Here is a 24,336-nt window from a genome sequence, read left to right as displayed (position 1 = left end):
ACACGTGGAGTTTCTACTTCCGTTAGGGTATTTTTATTTTTTTTAAATAAATTTTTTATGGCGCAGGATTAATAAATAAAAATAAAAAATAAAACGAGGAAAAATATTTTTTTCCAGTTATCTATACATAAATTTATTTTTTATAGTATTAATTTATTTTTTATCTCTATTATGATGACTTACATAATTTTTCTCATTTTTTATTTATGTATGTACAATTATAATTTTTATTATTATTATTATTATTATTATTATTTTAATATACAAACCCTAATTAATTATTATTATTTTTATTTTTTTTTAACGCATGATAATAAATGGTGAAATATGGGCTTTAGGTGATTAATAATAATAATAATAATAATAATTGCTTTATAAAAAAATTATTAAAATTGCTTTTAATTTTTTTTTTGCATTGCTTTGAAGAATGAAACGTTAAACATTATTTTTGTTTATAAAAAAAAAAAAAAAAAACAATTTGAACGGGGAAATGATATAAATTCCTTTAAAATAAATTTTTTTGTTGTAAAAATATTGTTTTCGTTTTTTTTTTTTTTTTTATTAAATAATTATGTAATCGATAATTTATTTAAATCAATTATATTTTTTATTATTATTATTATTTACAATACAAAAAAAAGAATAATTGAATTTATAATCACTTTTTCACAAAGATAGAAAAAAAAAAAAAAAAACAGTCACTAGTAAATTAATTTTTTTTTACAAAAAAAAAAAAAAATTAAATAATAATTTATTATTATTAAAAAAAAACGTTGACTGTATTATATAAAAAGTATTATTATTATTATTATTATTCACTTATTAACGACGATTATATTTATTTGGGTGTCTGTTTTTTTTTTTAATTAATTTAAACAAATGAAAAAAAAAAAAAAAAAAAACTTTCAGTTCAAATTGGAGGAGGCATTAAATTTTAATGTAAATAATTATTGATGATAATGTCTTTTGATATAATATCAAAACATCAAAAATTAACCTCGACATAAAAAAAAAAATTGTCAAATCCTTTAATAGGATAATGGCACGTTAAAAAATTCTTTTTTTTTTTTAAACAAATTTCAAATTTGAATTTAAAAAAAAAAAAAAGAATTTTTTACTCATTAATGTTGACATCCTAAACCAGCTGACCAGTTACATATTCCACCAACTGGATCAAAACTTAAATGTTTTGGACACGTGTATTCCCATCCTAAAAGTTCATTGTTTTCCATTTTAGCACAAGAAATAAATTTTTTACACGAAAAAGGATGTGGAAAATTTCCTCTATCTAAACATTCGATGTAACCGTTACTGTGAACTTTAACCTTTAATGCACTTGCTGGAAGCTGTGAAAATAAAACATTTTTGGTAATTTATTTTTATATTAATATTTATTCGTATCGAATTTTTATTGAAATTTTTTTTTTTTTTTTTTAGGATTTTTTACTCACGTTTGCTAATGGATCATCATCTTCGTAGTATTCGTAATCCGATCCTGGATCAGGTGAATTGACGGTTTGAACTATTTCCGGTGCAGATATTTTACTAAATGGTTTTATTCTTTCAGATTTTTTCGATTCTATCCTGGGTGATGGAGTTGATGGAGTAAGTGCGGTTATTGTCGGTCTACCTTTGGGAACTGATTCTAATCTTCTTGATTGTTCCAAAATATCATTTCTAGATGCAAATGGATCTTCGGTGACAATCGGAATTCCTGTGGCTGTTATACAAAAAGTACGAATAATTTTTTTTTTTTTTTTTTTAAACTTTTGGAAAATTCAAAATGGACAAAATTTACCTCTGAAAGGTGATGGTGTCCTGATCGGAACTGAATTTTGTTTTGCTTGTTGTTTTGTTATGACCGGAACGGTAAAAGGTTTCAATGTTAATATAGATGTTGGTCTTACAGTTCCAGGAGCGATGGTTGAAATTCTTCCGGGTGTTATGCTTTCGATATCTCCCGGTGTTACGTGAACGGTATAAGTATCAGGAGGTGCATTGTAATAAGTCACGGGCCTTCCGGAAGAAGATAATAAACCAGGAGGTACTGTCGCCAAAGTGTGAATTGCAACAACAGCTGGATCTGCCAAATCTTGAATACCGGGACTTTCATTCAATGTTTTTGATTCTTCAATGCTGCTGTCGTCTTGTACGACGAGGTAAGGTATTTCTGTAGTCGTGCTACTCGTTGTTGTTGATACTGTAGTACTAGTCGTCGGCCTGTTTCTTCGTCTTAAAAGATTAACCGGCCTGATTGTAGTGGGTGGTGGCTCTGTAAATTAATTCATCATTATTATTAAATTTAGGAAAATTTTAATAAAAATAATTTTAAAAAAAATTTAAACCTGTGAATATTTCAACCGTTTTCGACGTCGTTGTCGATTTTAAATTTTGTTTTAATCTTCTTCTGTCTAATAAAGTACGTCTTCTTTCTGATTTTTCACCATTAGGTGTTTGAGTCGTCGATCGGACTTTAAATCTTGCTCCTGTTGAAGGTTCTTGATTACCTCTTCGATTTGAAGTTGGCTTTGGAGTACTACTAGATGGTGAGTATACCTATAAACATTAAAAATTTATTTTTTATTTATTTAAAATAATTCGGTTAAACAAAAAAAAAAAAAAAACGAATTAGGGTGTTTTTCTTAAAAGAAACATTACTGAAAAAGTATATATTTTGTCATTGAATGTTTTGAAAACCTACAAAACCTTAATTTTTTTGTTTATCGTGAAAATACCTAAAAATTGAAAAAAAGAGCCTTTCTATTTACATTTAAACCTTTTGATAAATTTATGTACAATAAGTAAATTTTACTCATTAATGTTGACATCCTAAACCAGCTGACCAATTACAAATAAAAAAAAAGTATCCACCATAACTTTTAAACCTGCACCTTTAATGTAAAAGAAAAACCATTTTCTTTACCCAAACAATAAAAAAACCATTGGGGAGGGGGGAGGGTAGGGGGGAAAACCTTTTTAATAAACAATACAAAATGATATAAATCAAATTTTTATGCTCTGAATACTTTTTAAAATTATTTTTTATGTAAGTTGAAAGAGTTTGTGATTATTAATTTATAAAATTTATACATTAATAAAAAAAAATTATAGTTTATTTAACAACATGTGATAAATTAATGGTTGAAAAAAAAATTCTTCAGAGCATAAAAATTTGATGTGAACCGTTAATAAATAGGGGAAATTGCAAAAAAAAAAAAATTATGTTAATATGGCAGTTTTTTTTTTTTTTTGTGTTTTGTTGTAAGTGTGTGTATAAGGAAGTTTTGTAATTTCATTTGCAGACTTTACTACTACTGTTGGAAGTTTTTCATAACAGATTCCAAAACATGTCATGCCATGTCGAGAAAAAAAGTAAAAATCCGTTTGACTGATTATATAAAAGACAGTCAAAGAAGAAAGGAAAATTAGTATCAGTTAGTATATCGGCCCAATTATTTCCGACATCTGCCCCTCAGAAGAGAGAGAAAAAAAAAGAAATTTGACACGTTGATGATAAACGTAAGTAAAAAAAAAAAAAAAAAAAAAAAAAGTCCAAAAAAAAGTCTTCCGTTTTTTAAAGATGAAAATATTAGTCGAGGCCAAGTGTCGAGGAAGAGGTTGAGAATTTCTTCCTACCTCAGATGTCTTTCTATTGATATCTTCCTCTCTCTCATTTGACTCTGGATGGATAGGTCGACCTCTTATTATCACCTTCTTTCTCTTTTTGAACAGTTCAGACTTTCCACTTTCATTGTTTTCTTCTTCTGTGTCGTTCGATAATGTTGGGTTTTCAATGGATACTTGTCCCAACGGTTGGGTAAGGTTCACTTTCGTACGAATTCTGGTTTTTACTACTCTAAAATTTAAGCGATTAGGATTTGAGGGAATTTTATTTGTGATGGAATCTTGGGGATAAGCAGCCGCCGTATTTGTTCCGTTAAAACGATTTCCGCGAATTTCACTTTTTATTATTTCCGAATTCGAATTGTTATCCGTGAAATCATCTTTGTTTTTAGAAATTTCGTTTTTTTCTATTTCGAAATTTTCATAATTGTTTATATCGTCATCTATTATGAATCCCTCTGTCAGCTTTCGATTTGGATTGTAAAAAAAATTAGTCCCGAATGTTTCTTTTCCTGGATTTCCGGGAATTTTCCGGGAAAAAGGTCCGGGTATTATATTCGAATATCTTGATCCCGAATCGGATGATGCGCTGGTTTTAGAATCGGGAATCAAATCTGACGATGATATTAAATTTTGCGACGAATCATTCGGTACTTTAATTGTCGATTGAAATTTAGAATTGTTGACTGAGTTTTCCGTTGTTATACCTGGACTAGATAAACTTTTTGTGACTCCGTATGTGCTATCGGTCCTCAGTCCGTAGGTAGTTCCCACCGAAGGATCTAAAAAATAATCTCTCGGAGGATCTTTTACTTCATCCAATGAAAGACCAATCGTGATATTATTTTTTAATCCTAATCCTCGTGTAGTTTGTGGATTATCCGTTCCAAAAACTATTTCCCTCGAGCTTGACGTTTTTAAATTATTTTGATTTTGTCTTACATCTAATGAATCGCTATCTAAATTTTTTATATTTAATTTTCTTATTCTATATTTACTATTTCTAAATAATGGCCGATTACCATTGATAGGCTCTTTGGTTGGAGAACTATAACTATAATCAAGTTGAGAACTTGAAATATCAGAAGGATTATCTGATCCTTCCGTTGGTTCATTTTTTCTAATAACAACTTTTCGCGACCTCTTGAATGAATCGTTGTTGTCCTCTTCTAAAACGTTTTTATTTTGATTAAATTTAGAATGAAAATCGGTCGCGTTTGCTCTTATTCTAAATTTTTTAAAATTAGAAGAAGCAAATTTTGCTTCGTTTGTATTTTGTACATTTTCATCATCATCATCATCCTCCTCCTCCTCGACCTCCTTCTCATTTTTTTCAAAATTATTTTCCTTATTCCTTACGTCATCATCATTTATATTATATTGAGGTTTCGAATATTTAAATCTTGCTGAATTTTTAAAATTTTTTGTGAAATTTTTATCGGGTACATTTTTAATTATTACCGACGAAAGTTCTTCTGCTGTTGTAAAATTATTTCCAAATTTTCTTATTCTTTTTTGTACAATTCTTATTCTTGGTAATTTCGTAGCATTTTTCGAAAAATCAGTTGGTTCTTTATAAATATTTTCAGTTGTTGTTTTTTTTGTAGCGGGAGAATGAGGTCTTTTTTTTAATCTCGCTCTTAAATTTCTAAAATTTGATGTTTTTAAGTTTGTATCGTTATTATTATTATTATTATTATTATTTACACCTAAATTTGTGGGGGTGGTAGTAGACGTACTTTTCCTTTCAATTTTATCTTCTATCTTTGTTTTATAATCGTTAAAATTATTTAAATCCCCTTGAATGCTGTCAACTTCAACAAAATCGTTTTTTTCATTGACGTCGGATGTTGTTGTCATTCTTAAGTTTCTCAAGGAGGTAAGATTCTTATCAGGTTTTATGTTATCATTGTTTTCAAGTGGTGATTGAGTGAGATTAATTGTTGTACTTGTTGTCTTTTCTGTTTCCCTATTATTTACGAACCATGTGGTAGCAACATCATCATCTTTAACGACGATTGTTTCTTTTAGTATCGGATATTCTGTCACTAAATTCTCTGGGGTGTTTGTCACGAATAAATTATTTATATTTGGATTATCGTTATTTTGTACATAAATATTGGTTTGTAAATTAGTTGAAGGATGTTGATTAGGCTCATTATTGTTTGATGCATCCGTTAAACGATGATTCCTTTCTGAAGAAATTTGATTTCTTATGTTAAAACTCGATATTCCTGATTCAGGAGTTTCTTCTTCGGTAGCTGATTGTGTTGGAAAAACATTGATCGGTTTATTTTTTTCGGAAAAGTTTTTTAACCCCCCACTTATTTGAGGTGTTTGATTTTCTTTTTTTATTGCAGCGTTCAAAAAATTATTTCTATAATTTCGTTTTTCTTTCTCTGCCAAAAAATATCTATTATTATTATTATTATTTTCATATCTATCTCCAAAATAATTTTCCGTTTGTTCAACGTCTAAATCATCAACGTCTGATTTTTTATAAGGTATTTTCCTTTTTCCAAATCTTCCGTTTGAAGTGCTACTTGACTCTGTTTCATATGTTTCCGCTTGTCTGGGTTTATTCCTAGGACTAAATCTACTTCTTTGCGTACTTGTAGAAGAAGCTGTAGGAGGTTCGGTGCTTATTATTTTCTTAAAATTTCTTGTTTTCTTTGGAATGAATCTGGGATTAGACTGGACTGGTTCTTCCGTTGTAGTGGTGGTAGATTTTGTCTTGTACCTCCTAAATAAGCTTTTTTCTTCTTTTGCAAAATCAGTTGATGGCGTCGTCGGTCTGAGTATAGTTTTATATCCTAGGTATTTATTCAAAGGTTTAGTAACTTCAGATTGGGGTACAAGCGATGAAGTAACGATTTTACTGAAATCTAGATCGCTATCATTGGAAAGGCGAGATTTTTTCGGAATCAATATTATTCCTCTTTCGGTAAATGATGATTCGGTAATTGACGTAACAATAGTAGTTTGAGTAGAAGTTGTTGGTACGCGTGAAGAAAATGTGTTTTTTGTTGTCGAGGTTAACCCAACATCATTTTCAGGTTCATCAAAATTTTTAGAATCGGAAATTACAGGTGCATTTGTTGTAGGTTCTAATGTGACTAAAGGAAAAGGTGCATTGCCATCCTGCGAGTCAACTGCATTTTCAGTTAAAGAATGAACCTCTTTGTTTGGTAAGTCTGGAACGGTGATTGTAAAACTTTCTGTTGTATGTTGCACTGGTTTAGGAGATAATATTGTAGGTTTGGTACGTGGTGCAAATTGAAATCTTCTCGTTGGGACATTGTCAGAAGAAGAAGTTGCCGAAGTTGTACTTGTTACGGTGCTTAACGGTTTTTGTCTTTGAGAATAATTATTTTCATTGTTTTGAGAAAGCAAAGATTTTTCTGATGTGGTTCTGTGAATTGTTTTGTATTTATTGTATAAAGGTTCAGGTGACGAAGTCGAACTTGTAATTGTTCCAAAAATTCTTTTCCTCTGCGGTATATAATTATTATTATTATTATCATCGCCGTTATCCGTCGAAGACGTTTTTTCTGTTGTACTTCTAAATAACGTTTTATATCTAGTAAATGTAAAATCCGACGGAGAAGTTCTGCTTCCGAAGACTTCGCCAAAAGTGTTATCTTTTTGTGAAAAATTGTTTAAATTATTTTTAGCAGAGAATGTTGTAGAACTTCTGTTGGGAGTACTTCTATATCTAATCGGAGTTGATTCTGACGATGAAGTTGTAGTACTGCCGGTAGAACCAAAAAATTTTTCTCTTGACGAAGGAAAGTTATCGTTAGATTCCAATGTTGTAGGTTTTCTCGTACTCCTGTAAATTGTTCTGTACCTATTATTAGCAGGCTCTGAAGTAGTACTTTTATTATCATCTATTTCTTTAACATTTCTTTCTTCATTTTCAGATGATGTATCGAAATCGTCATCAACAGTTGATGGTTTTTCAGAAGAAGTTCTATAAATGGTTTGATATCGATTGTATACACTCTCAGGAGAAGAAGTTGTAGTGCTCGTGGATGTAACACCTCTCGTTCTGGATTTAAAAGGTAAATAATCATCATTTTTTACATCAGAAGAATCCGTTTCTTCGAAAACTGTGGAAGCCGTAGTGCTTCTATATATGGTCTTATATTTATTGTATTGAGACCTGTTTTCGTAAACGTCATTACTCTGAGTCGTCGATCTAAATCTTCCTGTAAATCGATGAACATTTCCTTCGTTTGTTGACTCCGTTGAAACCGGTGTCGTTCCCTCAAATGTATACGGTTTTAAAGGTCGAGTTCTTCTAAATAATTCCGTTGTTGATTTTTGTGGCAATCCGTTAACAATAATTCTTTTATTATTTTCATTTTCATAATTAACGTTATTTTCCTCGTCAATCGCGGGTGTACTATTTACAATATTTACATTGTTCGCTAAAGATTCGGTTGTAACCGGGCGCGTTCGCCGTATCGTTACATATTTAGGACTTGTATATTTATTTACATTATTTACATCATCCCTTCCACGTGACGTGTAGTAGTCTTTTTTTGTTGATTGTGTTTCACCCTGAATAACCGGGCCTTTTTGGCCACTCACCTTCGTCTCTTCCTCATCGGATGCAACATTTTTATCACGCCTAACCGAAGAATATTTTTTAAATTTCTGAACGGGTTCATTATCTTCTTTTTCTTTACGATTTTGAATTCGTTCAATGTCTTCTTCATCTCCTTCTTCCTCATCTTCGACGGTTTTATTATCATCTTCTTCATCTGAAAATTCTTCTTCCGCAGCAGCAGTTTCGGTTGTGGGTCGATTTCTTACGATACTTTTATATCTATAATGAGATAAATTTTCAATATAAATATTTTTGATCGTATAAAATAATAATAATAATAATAATAATAATAATTTTAATTTCGGATTTTTTACAATGCTTTTTCATTAACGTACCTTAAGCTCAAATACTTTTACGTAAAACTTACTTGGATGTTGTCGAAACGTCTTCCTCTTCTTTTTGAGGTCGCGTTCTTCGAAGGACAACGTATTCTTTTTCAGTTGTTGCATCCGGAATGGGACGTCTTCTTAAAGGTCGCAAAGATTCTTCTTTTCTTTTAGGCGTCGTCGGTTCTTCTTTTCTTCTAGGCTGAACGGGCTGTACTTCGACTTCCTCTTCTTCTTCCACTTCTTCAGATTCAGATTCAGATTCAGTTTCTTCTTCGATCGGCCTTTTCGTAGATCTAAAATATTTACAATCGATAAAAATTTACTTATTTATATTTAGAATTAAAAATAAATAATTTTCTCACCTATTTCTTTGAATCGTGACATATTTAGGCCTTTCTACATTTCTTGTAGAGGTAACTGTTTCTTCGGTACTCGAACTTTGAGGACTAACAGGACGATTTCTTACTATCGATAAATACCTGCATCAAATTACGTATTTAGAATTATTTCAAGATTGTTAAACAGATTCTGTAAAAAAAAAATATGTTTTTATTACCTCGGAGTAGATTGTTCTTGATTGACTACTCCTCTAAATCTATTTGCTGGTCTTCCCTGCAAAACTTTGCTGTATAAACTTGGTTTAATTTTTTCTTTTGTATCGGAATTTTGAAGATTTAATTGTTTTTCCAATTGTTCGACGCCACCGAGTTTTTTAATCAAACCTGATTTAAAATTATGCAAGTTAAATTTGACTGTTTTCTTATTTTACTAAAGTAAATAATTAATTAATAATTTACTTATGAGTTCTTTTATAGTTCCTGGATCTTCTTCATCTTCTTCATCATATTCGATTTCTTCTTCTTCCTCTTCTTCTTCCTCTGGTAGCTCAGTGGTAGTTGTAGATGTAGTTCTAGGTGGCGAAGCTGTTACAACTAATCGACTTCGAGCAGTAGTAGTTCTAGCTGTTGTTGTTGTTGTTGTTGTAGTGGTTGGTGTAGTTGTTTCTGTACTCTGAAATTTTTTAATTTTTTGCTAGATAAACGTTGTAATATACAAAAAAATGTTTTGAAATTTTAAATTTACCTCTGATTTTGTTTTACAAATAACATTTCTTGCATAATCACAAGAATCTGATACTTTATTGAATACCAAACCCGATGGACAAGTGAACTGATGAGCAACTATTCCCAAACTAGATGGACCACTATCCAAACACCAAAAATACTTTTTACAATCTCTTGGATGTGGATAAAATCCTTCATCTTTGCATACGAAATCTGTTAAAAGCAAAAAAAAAAAAAAAAAAAGTGAAAATTAAGTATTTAAAATCTGTTGGTTAATTTGAAGGTTAATTTAATTTCACGTACCGCTTCCTGGATCAGGAGTTGTGGGAGGTTGAGGTGTGGTGGTCGTTCGACCTGATGATTTGACTTTAGGTGTTTCGGTTGTTGTGGTTGTTGTTGCTTTTATTCGCAACCGTGTATTTCTACTTTTTGATTTAGAGCTCGATTCTTGTTTTTTCGTTGCTTTACTAGAACTTGCACTTTTACTTTTTGTCGGTACTAATTCATTAGCGCTTCTGCAAAAATTAACACGAAATGATTTCCACCATAATAAAAAATTTCGCAACGGGTTTTATTATTATTATTATGGAAATAAATTCTTACGCCAAAAGTGCTTCTTTTGCAGCTTCAATGAGAGGATAAGGTTTGCCGTGGCATTTTCCTCTAAAATCATCATTATCAATTGACCAAAACATAATACCACCGAGATCATTATCATTAACGTATTTGGCCTTGGCTCGAGCTATATCTTCATCATCAAAACCCACCCACTGATTGTCCTTGTAAGTATAGGGACCCATTGCTTCTGGGTAAGGATTTTCTAAAGACCAACCGCCGGTGGTAAATCTTTCACAAATCTAAAATTTATTATTATTATTATTATTTTTTTTTTTTAAATAAAAATTCAATTTATCAAAAAGATTTTTTCTTTTTTTAGATTTACTTCGTAATAAGCAAGATATCCTTTTTCACGAGTTGCTTCTCCTTGTTCTCCAGGACCGTCAGCAGGGGATCCAATATCGGTTGCATCAGGATTAAATAAAGTATAAGATCTTCCATAGGTAGGTATACCCAACACTAATTTACTTCTATCCGCGCCAAGTTTTAAGTAATGTTTAACCGTGTAATCCTTTAACAAAATTTCATTTGAATAATTTTCCTTTTACATATTTCCTTTGAATTAATATACAAACCACACTTACAATACTCAATTGAGCATCAAAATTATATTCGTCATCTTCTTCTAAAGAAAACAATGGCGAATGATGATTAATGGACGGTTCGAAAGCCGAATGATAATCATAACTCAAAATATTCATCCAATCTAAATATTTATTTAATTTTTTCACGTCGTAACCTTTGTCTATGTATTCGATACCAGCAGGAACAGCCATCGTCAACAGTAGTCTTGTTCTTCCGGTTTTATCCGATTCTCTTTGGAATTCTTCTCTGAATTCCTTAAATTAATATAACAAAATTTTATATAATTGCAATTCTAATTTTTTGTTTGTTTGTATTATTTAAAAGGATTTTAATCATACCTGAACCAAAGATGCATAATTATCTCTATCTCTCGGTTTACCACCATCTCTAAAACTCGGATATTCCCAATCTAAATCCAAACCATCGAAATGATTTTGCCTTAAAAATTTTATTGTATTTTTGACTAGTTCCCTCCTTCTTTCGGAATCGGCAACAAGCGGTGAAAACCTTGCAGAACCTTCGTTCCATCCTCCGATGGCAAGCATAGTCTTTAAATTTTTATTGTAGGTTTTTAAACCGTTAAATTTAGCATAACCTCCTTGTTCGATATCTTGATATTTATCGAAAGGTTTCAATGCATTTTCTTTTGACAGACCACCGAAGGCGTATATTAAATGCGTACACAAATAAGGATTTATATTTTGCGGTGAAAATTTTGCCGTACCTGGCCTATAAACCGACCAGTTTGTATAATAACAAACTATTTTCTTTTCTCCTGTTTCTCTCTTTGGTCTTATTAGACTTACTACAACAAAAAAAAACAAAATTTAACTTTATCATTTTTATCGATTGATTTTATCGATTCATCATCGAATTCAATTAATCAATCAAATCGATTTTATCGTTTTTGTATTTTTACGAAATTCTTTTTTTATGAAAACTTACGTTATGAATTAATAATATAAAATATAAACTAGGGTCAAACTTGAAATTTTTCACTTTTTTTTTTTTATAATCAAGATTTATTATTTTAAAGTAAAAGGTTGTTTTAAAAAGTTAGTCTTTGATCCGGAGAAAGCAATATTAAATAATCTTACTTACTTGATAGATTTTCTATAAGTTTTAATAATTTTTAATAAGTTCTATCACGTAAAAAAAACAAAAAAAAAAAAAAAACTTGACTTTCATTTCATTTTTCAAATCCAAAAAATAAAATTTTTTTCACCGCCTTCTAAAACCAAACGGAAATTTGTCAATTTCGCGCGTTTCTTTTGTTTTTATTTAGATTGTAGTGAATTGAATACGACGCAAATTTGTTTCATTTATATTTAATATTTATTTTATTATAGTTACGTAATTATATTTAAAACAAATAATAATAATAATAATTGATAATTTTATTAATATAAATTAACGAAACGTAAATAAATTATTAAAATTTAACAGGTAATAATAATAATAATTCCATATGAATTAAATGAATCCATTAAATAATGTGTTAACGGTTTAAAATTTCTATGTTCATTTTTTTTTTATTTTTAAACAAATAATAATTTATAAAAAATATATATATATATTGAAATTTGTCTCTTTTTCGTGGGGGGAAAGGGGAGGGAATCGAAACATATAGAAAGTAATTTTTTTTGACTATAATGTACATGATGGAATGTAATTCTTAGAATAAAAAATAATAATTTTTTTACTTGGTGAAATTCTTAGTAAAGAATTTTTTTTTTTAGCAAACTTTATTCATGAGATTTAGAAAAGGAAAAAGAAAAAAAAAAAACAAATTATTTTTTAATTTTATGTGTCTGACATTTAAAAAAAAGGATGAAATATAAAAAGTTAATAAGAAGGTGAAAAACATGATTCATAATATTTATAGAATATGTTTCTCGAAGAAAAAAAAAAAGAAAAAAAAGAGGGAAAAAAAAACTTGTTTTAAATTTTTTTTCGAACTTATTATTTAAAATATTATTATTATTATTATTATTATTATTATTTGAAATATTTAAAACGTTTTTATTTTTATATAATATTTTTGTAATAAAGAAAAAAAAAGGAGAAGAAGAAGATTTGTTTAACACGTATACCTTGATTATTACTTTTTATAAATTATTACGTAATAATAATAATAATGATTTTATAAAAACCGTTAAAGAGAATACAAAAATGTCGTGTAATTTAATTGAAATAATTATTTTTTTAAATACAATCAACAACATTTCACATAACATCTCTTTCTCACAGAAAGATTTTATTTAAACAAAAACAAATTTTAATGTCAACTCAAGTAATAATAAGTAAATGATATGTTGTTATTATTATTATTTATATGACTTCTTGTTTTACAGCTCTTCTATCATCATCATCATCGGTATTGGTTGTTTGATGAAGAATAATTGATGGGAAATCAATCAATTGATGTGATCAATCAATAAAGAAAATGAATGGGATGCCAAATATGTGGAGTATTATTTCACAAAGGTAAGAAAATTATTAATTAACTTCTTTAAAAAGGTTTCAAGGTGCATGCAATGGGTAGAGGTCCCAGAGAAAAATTAAGAGAGATTCATCTCTGAAAAAAGTGTATTGACCTTACATACATTCATACACTTTTTCTGTATATTTTAAAATTTGTTAAACATTTTATTATAAAGATGATGGCGTGGATCATAAAATTATACTGTAACGTCACGTTTAGACCTCATATTGCAAAAATTTATTTGATGAAAAGGCATTTGTTGTCATTTATTAGCATAATAACAAAAGTATAATTTTTTTCCATTAAGAAAAGGAAAATTCGGATTGATTTGATAAAAAATTTTCAATATTTAAAGCCCCTTAAGTGCAACAATGAATGAATTTAATTTTTTTTTTTATTAGGAATTTTAAATATTTTAAACAACGCCCCATTTATTTATTATTATTATTATTATTAACATTTATTTCTACTTATATATATATATATAAAAAAATTATTTAATAGAGGTTAAACATAATAATTTTATATATATTTATGTATATAGTTGAAAAGAAAAATATTGTGGTGGATTTTTGTGTTTATGGGTGTGTGTGTGCGTGTGTGCGTGTGGTATGTGTTGGGAAACAAACATGTATAAAAAAAAAACCCTGTACAGGTGACACGGCATACCTGAATGATGTCGAAATTTTCCATTTGAATTTATTTTTATTTAACTTTTAAAAAAAAAAAAACTTTTATTAACACACGTATATTATAATACGTTTGAAATTTTTTTGTGAAAGTTTTTCTCGAACGGAAGTAAATAATAATAATAATAATAATTTTTTTTCGTTGTTGTTGTTGTTTAGCGAACAAAAACTTTTAATTTTTTTTTTTTTTAATTTTAATTTTAAAAGGTAGGCAAACTTTTTTTTTTTTATATAAATAAAAAATCTACCGAGTTTTGTTGGTTATTTACACGAAAAGAAAAAAAACTTTCTCTTTTTTTTTTTTTTAATATCTGATGTAATAAGAAGTCACATTTTAAATATGCTTTTTAAAATTATAATACGATGAAAAATTAATTAATTAATTAATTAATTATGGGTAAATTTAAAAAAAAAACCGTTAATGACGATTAACGATATATCGTAAAATGTTACGAAAAACATAAATAAAAAAAAAATTATTACTGACAAATTAATTAATTAATTACAATGAATAAACGAAATTAATTTTAACGGTCGCGTTTGAAATTTAAAATTCAAAATAATCATTTTGGCGGGAAATGATATCGGAAAAAAATTTTTTTGCGTACGATCGACATAATTTTCCACGATAACAAAATAAAAATTATTAAACGTTTGATTGGTCGTCATTTTGTAATGACGTCATAACGCTACCTCGTCTCGTCGTCGTTTTAATTTCGTCATAGAGTAAATAAACCGTTTTTTTTTTTGTATTTTTCGTTATTCGTTCGTTAATCGTGTTCGGACTTGCATTAACTTTTCCATTTTTTAACGTAAATAATTAAATAATACTTACTTTCCTCTGATGATACGATTTGTAATATTGCGGCTGCCGCGCAGAGGATCCATGAAAGCAGCCGCATCTAAAAAAAAAAAACAAAAAAATTATTATTAATATCGTAATTTAGGTAATTATAATCGTTGTAACGTAAAATAAATCACATTCGATATTTAACCGCCATTTTAAAAAAAAATTTTAATTTAATTTTAAATCGTTACATCCGATTGTGTTTTTTTGCCATGAGGTCCTTGACTTTCTGTCTATCGTCTATGAATTTAAAAAAAAAAAAAATTTTTTTTTCGTTGTTGCCATCTTTAATTTCCTTGTTAGTTAGTTATATTCTTATATTCAAGATCGACAACTTTCATCCGTTTTGTTTAATGAATACTAATAATAATAATGAAATTAATAAACTTTTAATTTCATTTTTCCCTTTCGAAATTATTATTAAAATGAGAGAGAGAGAGAGAGAGAGAGAGAGAGAGAGATAGAAAACAAATAACATAATTACACGCTCGTATTTTTTTTTTTTTATTTAAAAAAATTTCTACTTGTTGACAATAGTGAGAATATATTTTTTGACTTTTTCACATAAAAAAAAAAACGATGTCGTTAAAATATAAAAATTTCATTTTTAAACAAATTTTTAAATTTTTATTTGTTTAAAATAATTTAAAAAAGATTTTCGAATTTATATATAAAATTTTAAATTAATAAATTTATTATTAAATTCGAATAGAACTTTATAAACGTGATTTTAAAACGTTCGAAAGTAAATTCGAAAAAAAAAAAAAAAAGAAAAACGTGGTTATTGTTACTTTCGATTACTTCCCGATCGTGATTATTTAATATATATCTCTATCTCTCTCTCTCTCTCTCTCACATCTACCTATATATACGTTCAGGTATTCACAACACCAACAATGGATTTTACCTTATTTCATTTAAATTTCTTGTGTGCGTGCGAGTGTGTATGTGTCACCACAATACCGGGTTATAAAAATTACGTGGATAAAAATATTTTTTTAAAAAATTTCATTTCCTGTCAAAATGTAATTTTCATTCATTCATTCATTTCTCTTCATTATTATTATTTACTCAATCTCCCGTTTTTTTTTAAATTACGTAAAAAATTTTTTTTGGCGCGAATCGATGAAAAAAAAAAATTAGTTTCCTTCCTTTAATTTTTTTTTTTTTATAAAATTTCTTAGAGTAATTAAACAAATTTTTTGTAAATTATTATTATTATTATTATTATCCACCATTAAACACGACAAGGCTACTTGTCGGAGTTTTTAAGTATTTATCCGAGGTTTCTACCCGATTCCTTAGGGACAAATACTCGAATTTCGGTGGTGCCACTTATTATAAGATAGCACCACATCAATTCTTGAAGGTCTTCCTGAGTCCGTCTTTTTCGATGGGAACGATTTGTCTCCTGAACTGGGCTCCGGTGACTAACATCTTTGGAGTGGCCAGGGTCAGAAGCAGTGAAATTCACGTTCTCGTCGAGCTGCCTCAGGTCGACAGTAGAACAAGATTTGTTTTTTGGTTCTTACTTTGTCTTGTTCTCATTTTTTTTTTGCTCTTTTAAGCCAACAGCACGTGGCGTTCTCAGACGGTCACCCATCCAAGTTTGCACCACGCCCGATGCTGCTTAACTTCGGTGATCGTACGGGAACCGGTGTGACCAGCACGCTATGGCCGTTGGCTTATTATTATTATTATTATTATTATTATTAATTAGGTATTTCACATATTGAAATTTTTTTTTTTTTAATGTTTTTTGTTGCCTTATTTAAATATTGTTTTATGATGTTGTTGTTGTTGTTAAGGGGTTAATGTAGGGTCACGTGTCATAAGATCATATAAATGAGTCAGTTTTCTTACTATTGGCTACCTTCGAATGTGCGTTTAAAATATCTCGAATATGCCAGGGTTGACACACGGGATGAGGTCAATGAGATCCGGATTTTTATTACCCGTAAATATTTTGTATGTTAGAAGGTACCACACACAGTGTGGACAACAAAACAAACATAAACAACTATTTTTTTAATAATTTTTAATATTTTTATTTGAAATCGATACGAGAGGTGAAAATTATCATTATTATTACTCGTTTTTGAGATGACCGTATATGGCGTAACAGTGACCCAATTTAAAAAAAATTAATTAAAATTTTTTTTTTTTTATTTAAACAAATTACGAAATTTTTCTTTTTTTTCTTTCCCCTCCACGTTAGCAACCGGCCTTTTAAATAGTTTAAAAAAAATATTATTATTATTATTATTTCGGTAATAAATATGGAGTAATAATAATAATAAATTTTTTAATAAGAATTTTTATTACGTCATTTCAAAAAATTTTATCGAATCGTCCTTAATAAGAAAAATAAATTATCTATTAACAACAACAACAACAACAACAACAACCATTTTCATTCGAAAATAAATAAATGATTTTATTTAATTTAAAACTTGAATTTTTAAATGAATTTAATTATTACGTAATTTTTTTTTAAAAAAAAAGTTTCGGGTAATAAAAAAAAAAAAAAAAGGATTCGAAAGTGTGTGAAAGAATGAAAATGATTCCCCATTTAAAACAACAACAACAACAACGACTCGTTACGTCATCAAAAAAATTTGTCATTATAAATATTTAAAAAAAATTTTTTTTTCGCCCCCCTTCCCCTCCTTATCATTTTATTATCAGAAAATGACTTTTTTGTTTTTCTTCCCCCCCTCTGACTTTAAAAATATAAATTTAGGTCAAGTTCAAAATGATGTGAAAAGCTTGAGGTTGTTGTTGTTGTTGTTGTTGTTTTGGTGGTGGTTGGTTGTTGTTGTTGTTTTGGTAGTGGTTGTTGTTATAGTTGTGGTGGTGGTGGTTGTTTTTGTTGTTGTTGTTGTTGTGGTGGTGGTTGTTTTTGTTGTTGTTGTTGTCGTTTTTGTTGTTGTTGTTGCTATTGTTGTTGTTGTTGTTGTTTTACGTTTTCGAAAGTTGAATTTTTTTTTTTTTAAATAAGTAAAAATTCCAAACTTTTTTTTTTTTTTATTTTATCAAAATTTTTAAAAGTGTGGTTACAATCAAAAGGAAAACAAACAAACAAACAACAAACGAACGAACGAGATTTTTTTTATTTAAATTTTACGTAACATTATTTAAAAAAAAACCGAGTTTTGCCAGTTTTAAGATTGTCATTAAAAAAAAAAAATCAAAGAAAAATTTCTCTTAAGACAAGTGATAACGGAAATAATACACTAACCACACACACACCACGTAAACTACCTTCTCAGGGCCGTAGATAGTAATTTGTATAAAACATAAGTTAAATAGGAATATCTGGAGAATTTTTTTTCTTTCTTTAATATCGTTTCGTGTAAAAATTTTAATTGTTATCATCGATACGATTTCATTTGATAAAAAATTTAATTTGAAAATGATAACGAATCTTATTTAGTGATAACAAATTTTTTTTTTACTGGATAACCTAAACAACATAAAATTTTATTTTTTAAATAATTATTTATTTATGAAGTTAAACAACTTTTCACTTTCTTTCGTGATGATAATAAATTTATTATTATTATTATTATTTTGAGGTCAACGTGATGCGATGACATGTGAATATCTTCGTTTTAAAAAAAAATGTTTTTTTTTTTTTTTTTTTTTTTTTTCATCGTTCAAATTTTTCATAACGCCATAAATATTTCAAAAAAAAAAAAAATTATGTTTTGTTATGTTTTGTTGTTTGTTTAAAACTACCACATAATTTCATAATAATAATGTTTCACCTAAATTATTACGCGGTTTTTTTTAAAATCCCTTTTATAGCGTAAATATTTTTTTTTATTGTTGTTTCTCAATTTCTTAAAAAATTCAGATCGCGATTAATATTATATATTATTATTATTATTATCACGGAATAAAATCTGATATGAGAGGTCGTAGATTTATTTTTATTAAAAAATAAAATCTAAATAATAATGTTTGATAAGAAAAATTAAAGATGTCGGATAAATAAATAATTTCACGTTTTTGAAAAAAAACATAAAAATTCAATTAAGAATGTATAAAAATTTTCCCAACGTGTTTTCGAATTAAAATTTTTTTTTCTTCGGTTTTTATAAGAATGAACGAAATATTTAATAATATGGCGTATCAAAACTGAATTCTTATCAAAACCGTTTGATTATAAATTAAATTTTCCTTAGAAAATAAAAAAATGGGAAAATTTTTTTTTTGGAAAGGTTGACATAAATTATTACGTGAAGGTCGTCGTCGTCGTCGCCATCGTCCATTTTATTTTTTTACGCGAAAAATTTATATTTATTACGTAATTAATTTAATTTGTTATATTATTTTTATTTTTTTAATATTAATTTATATATTGGGGGAAGGGGGGCTCGGTGTAAAGACTCCCGGCATGAATATTACAAATTTTTTGTTATATCGTTACAATTTAAAAATCTGCGATTTGTCTCCCCGTCAAAACTATTTTTCTTTTTCTATAACTTATCATCATTATTATTACCATCATCATTATTTCGCGAGTATTTAACCGAACAAATCATTTATTCGATTCCCCGTTTCAACCTTCAACCTGTTTGTGGCATTTAAATCATCGCAAATTTATATATGATCTCATAGTAAAACGTTTTCAATAATAATAATATTAGAGAGAGAGAGAGAGAGATAAAATGATTATTCTTTCTCTCTCTCAAACATCATTTATGAAATTTTGTTATTAATAAATAATTGATACGGTTAAGTTAATAATAAATTATAATTCGGTTAAAGTTTTAAAAAATTTTGTGACATTATTTTGTAATAAAAGAAAATTCGTCACGGTTTCGTGATTTCTTTCTCTCTCTCACCCCCTCTCTCTTTCTTCTTTCTTTCTTTTTAGATCATTATTATTATTATTATAACATTTTGTGTAATTTAGTTAATATTTCGTAAAAATTATTATTATTATTAGTATTATTTTCCACGCTCTGGTGACATTTAAATAATTTACTTATTTTTTTATTTTTAAAAATACAAATCGACAAGTGTGTGAGTGTGTGTGTGTAAACTCCGTAACATCCGGTGTAAAAAAATAATAATAATAATAATAATAATAAATAAATAAATAAATTTCGTTCAATTATTATTATTATTTGTTTTGACCAGAAAATATATATTTATATTTCATAACATTACGAAAACAACAAAATTTATATAACTTATATTATTAAAATTCGAATGTAAAAATAATCAAAATTGTTATTATTATTATTATTATTATTATTATTATTATTAATGTCGTTGTTTATTTAGTAGGTAATTTGTGTATGTGTATATATTAAGTAATTAAAACAACTTTTTGTTTCTTTTTTATTACATTTCGACCACGTGGTAATATAATTATTTTAATTTTAAACATTAAACTGACTTTTGTGTTTAAATACAAAAAAAACTTTCGACGATGATGAATGAACTCTTTTTTTTAATAACATTTTTTTTTTGTTTTCCTTTTGTTTTCCTTTATAACAAATTTCATTTTGTATAAATTATTATTATTATTATTATTATTATTATTATTATTCGTAATGAGTTCAAGAGGAAGAAGTTAACGGAAATTTTCTTTCTTTTTTCATAAGTATAAATAAATTACTTACGGTAATTTTTAACCGTTTTAATGTTCGTTTAAGTCGATAATTTATTAAAATAAGTTTACTAATTATAAAAAAAATTAAATAAATTATTAATTATTTTAATAACGAAACGCGATGATTTCTTACAAAAATAAATAAATAAATTAAGTAATTAATTATTAATTTTTTTTTTTTTTTGTTAGGTACGGTTAATTTTTTTTTTTTTAAAACGACGCCATTTTATTTTTTTTTTATGTATATTATTAATGTAACGTTATTAAAAAATTTTTAGAAAGTTAAAATTCGGGCAGGTAATGATAATAATAATAATAATTTCTTACGAAAGTATGTACATATTGTTTTTTATTATATTCTTCCTTTATTATTTAAAATTTTAATAACTCGGTGAACTTACAAATACTTATATATTTTATTATTATTATTAATATTAATATTTCCTACGTGCGTATTTATGTGACGTAACGATTAATTTTTTTTATTTACCCGATTTATTAAAATTAAATAAATAAATTAAAAAATTATGTACGTAAAAAAAAGACACAAAATGAATGAATGAATGAAAGGAAATGAAAGGAAAGGAAATTATTTAAATGATATTATTAATTAATTATTTATTTATATATTAATTCAGATATAAATTCACACACGGTCGAAGGGAAAAACTATAATTTTTTTTTATTTAAATAAATACATAAAAATAAAAATATATTTATGTATTTTATTGACGATTTTAAATGTCATCAGGTATTGAACTTACGTATCCACTTAAACTCCGCCTCCGTATGAATCATTATTTTATTTTTTTTTAAATTTTCATTTTCAATGCGAATTAGTTTATATTCGAAAAAAAAAATCGATCGATCGATCGATTCATTCGATAAATCGATATATCGAGTTTAAATGAAATTTTTTTATTATAAAAATTATTCGTCGCATTCGAACGTCTAATACGAACTTGAAATTTTTTTTTCAAGTTAACTAATCCCGCCTATAATTAACTTACGGATTGATATAACTTATTTAAAATTTTTTTAATTTTTATTTATTTGGAATTTTCTTTTAATCCGTTGGTTGTTGGTAATTATTAGTTACCGTAATAAAAGTAATTAATTAATTTAGTTAAGAAAAACTTGATGTTAAAAATTTTTTTTTTTTTAATTTTCAAGGCTTGTAAGAAACTCCTCCCCCCCCCTCTCTCTCTCTCTGCAATTATTATTTGTAACAAGAAAAAAATTAATAATAATAATAGTAGAGTTTACTGCCAAGTTTTGCCGGTAGTTTTTACTTATGTATATATTAAACTATTTATGTATTTTATGTATTTATGTATTCCAATAAATTTAACCTTCAAATACCTTCGTAATGAAAAATTTAATAATAATGATGATAAGTTGAAATAATATTTAAAAAAAAAAAATTATGATAAAGGAGTTAACCTTCGTAATAAAATTTCCCATAGCGGATTTTTTTTTTTCTATTTTTTTTTGTCCGTTATTTGTACTCGTTCATAAAAATCATAACATTCTTCATAACCGAACTTATCAATAATTAATTATCGATAATAATAATATTGATATATATTTTCATTTAAGTGTAAAAAATCCCTGTTGATTTATTAAAAATTTTTTCTATCATTATTGTTAATAATCCTTGAAAAGGAAATGAAAACAAATAAATAATTAATTTTTTATTAAATAATAAATTTTTATAAGTATAATAAACAGATCGTAAATTTACAATAAAAATAATAATAATTACTATTATGATTATTAATTAGAGCGCGTAATAAATACGATTAAAAAGTTTGGACGAAAACAAACAAACAAAAACAAAAATGGCGGCCATTTTATATTTATTTTTAATTCGATTCCTTTTTTTTTATTTTATTGAATACGAATCAGTTATAAATAAATTATGATAATTTTATTATTATTGTTATTATCATTAATATTATCATTATTATTATTATTATTATTATTATTATTATTATTTTTTACGTGGGATTTTGAAAAAAAATTGGTGAATCTTCATTTGTTACAAAAAAAAAAATTTCACGGACGACAAGTTTGGTTATAATTGAACGAGTCATCGTCGTTTAAAAAAAATTATTTTATAATAATAATAATAATAATAATAATATATTCAATCGTATTTTTATGATAATAATAATAATATTCAAAAATAAAAAAGAAATAAAAAGAAATTATAATGGCGTTTATTCCGGTGGATACCACCGGATCGAATCACGAAATCATTTTAAATTTTTTTTTTGTGGGGGGAGGAGGGGAGCGGAGCGGAGGGGAAGCTTTTATTGATTTTTCATTAGTGGTCCGTGTAATTGGTAATTTAGTCGAGGAATAAACGAATAAAGATTGATTGGTTGTTCTTTAACTAAAATATATTATATTCGAATTTAAAAAATATTACGTAACCGTAAAAATGATTGAATGACAGGAAATGAGAAAAAGTTTTAAGACAGACGCGAAGGAAAACCTTGAAGTAAAAAAAAAAAAAAAAAATTTTAAATGATTTAAATATGTCTGACGAGGTAAAGGAAAAATTTAAGAGTTTAAAAACGGAAAAAGGAAGTTAAAATAATAACTGGATTAACGCAAGTAAATATTTTATAATATAAATCCCGAATTCAAAATGGCGATTATTATTAACGATCAATCTTTTCAATTTATTTTATTTCGATTTTACAAAAAAAAAAAAAAAAAAAATTGCAATTTTAAATGCAATTATAATTTTTGGAAAATCCCGCCCCCCGCCCCCACGAAATAATTAAAACCGGTCTTCTCCAGTTATTACTTATTTTTTCAATAAAAAAAAATTTGAAGGTCGAACAAAAAAAAAATTTTTTTTTTTTACTTTCAGCAATTTAAAAAAAATTTTTTAAATCTTTTTTGGCCGAATTTGGAAGCGAAACACACCACGTAGACAAAATTAAATAATAATGATAATGATAATGATAATAAGGATCGGAGAAAAAAAATTATTTGGTAGCGTAGAAAGTAAAAAAAATGGCTGGAAGGTATCACGATTTTTAAAAACGGAAACAATGTTATACAATTTTTAAAAGACTCCGAATTTGGCTCGTGCGTTCGTGCGTGCGTGTGTGCGTGTGTTAACGTGCATTTTAATAACCGTTGGTCAATTTAAATATGATCTTTGACCCCATTGAACCAAATCATTCAAGAGAACTTAAAAATCCATATTGTTTTCTATAATAATAATAATTAAATTTTTAATTACGCGTTTAATGCGAGATTCATCCCTTTGTGATTATTATTATTATCATAATTTTTTCGTTTGAGATTTATTTGTTCCAGAACGTTAACGAAAAATACAATATTATTATTATTATTATTATTTTAAAGCATCGCAATCGATAAAAAAATTTTTTTTTTAGTTCATCAAATAAGCAAATAAATATTTCATTACTACTACCTTCGAGTAATTTATTATTATTATTATTATTAATTTGTCCAAAAGAAAAAAAAAATGTTTTTTATTGTTTGACCTAGCCGGAAGGTTTTATTGCATGTTTTGTAAACAAAACATAAATTTTTTGTTTCGTTTTGAATTTCGAAAGAAACACAAATTAGACATTTTGAATTTTTTTTTTTTTTTTTTTTTGAATTAAGCAATTGCATTGCGCGTACATGTCACCCATATTGAAACAAACAACAAACAAACAAAAAACTTTTTTCTTTTATATTATTATCATTTAAATTTGTCAAATCGTGAGAGAGTTTTTATAACATTGATTGATTGATTGATTGTTTAATTTTTATAAGATTTTACGTAAAAATATAAATTGAAAATTTTCCTCCCCTCCTCT

At 26.9% G+C, this 24,336-nt stretch overlaps 1 protein-coding gene across 1 annotated transcript; it reads right to left on the bottom strand.

Annotated features, from left to right (window-relative positions):
- Window positions 1-1,121: 1,121 nt before the first annotated feature.
- On the bottom strand, window positions 1,122-11,675 carry Phum_PHUM175040 (uncharacterized protein; the record flags this gene model as incomplete). Its single annotated transcript, XM_002425081.1, has 18 exons — window positions 1,122-1,346; window positions 1,452-1,720; window positions 1,799-2,272; window positions 2,424-2,556; window positions 3,637-4,583; window positions 4,623-5,263; window positions 5,360-8,458; window positions 8,607-8,861; window positions 8,931-9,047; window positions 9,125-9,290; window positions 9,366-9,579; window positions 9,652-9,845; window positions 9,936-10,147; window positions 10,236-10,489; window positions 10,576-10,761; window positions 10,835-11,089; window positions 11,174-11,636; window positions 11,668-11,675. The coding sequence occupies 18 exons, from the start codon at window positions 11,673-11,675 to the stop codon at window positions 1,122-1,124; spliced, it is 8,112 nt and encodes a 2,703-aa protein (XP_002425126.1).
- Between the last annotated feature and the right edge of the window lie 12,661 nt (window positions 11,676-24,336).

Source organism: Pediculus humanus, genomic scaffold (assembly GCF_000006295.1).
Source record: "Pediculus humanus corporis 1103172107521 genomic scaffold, whole genome shotgun sequence".
Lineage (NCBI taxonomy): Eukaryota > Metazoa > Arthropoda > Insecta > Psocodea > Pediculidae > Pediculus > Pediculus humanus.
This window is presented reverse-complemented; position numbering and strand designations above follow the sequence as displayed.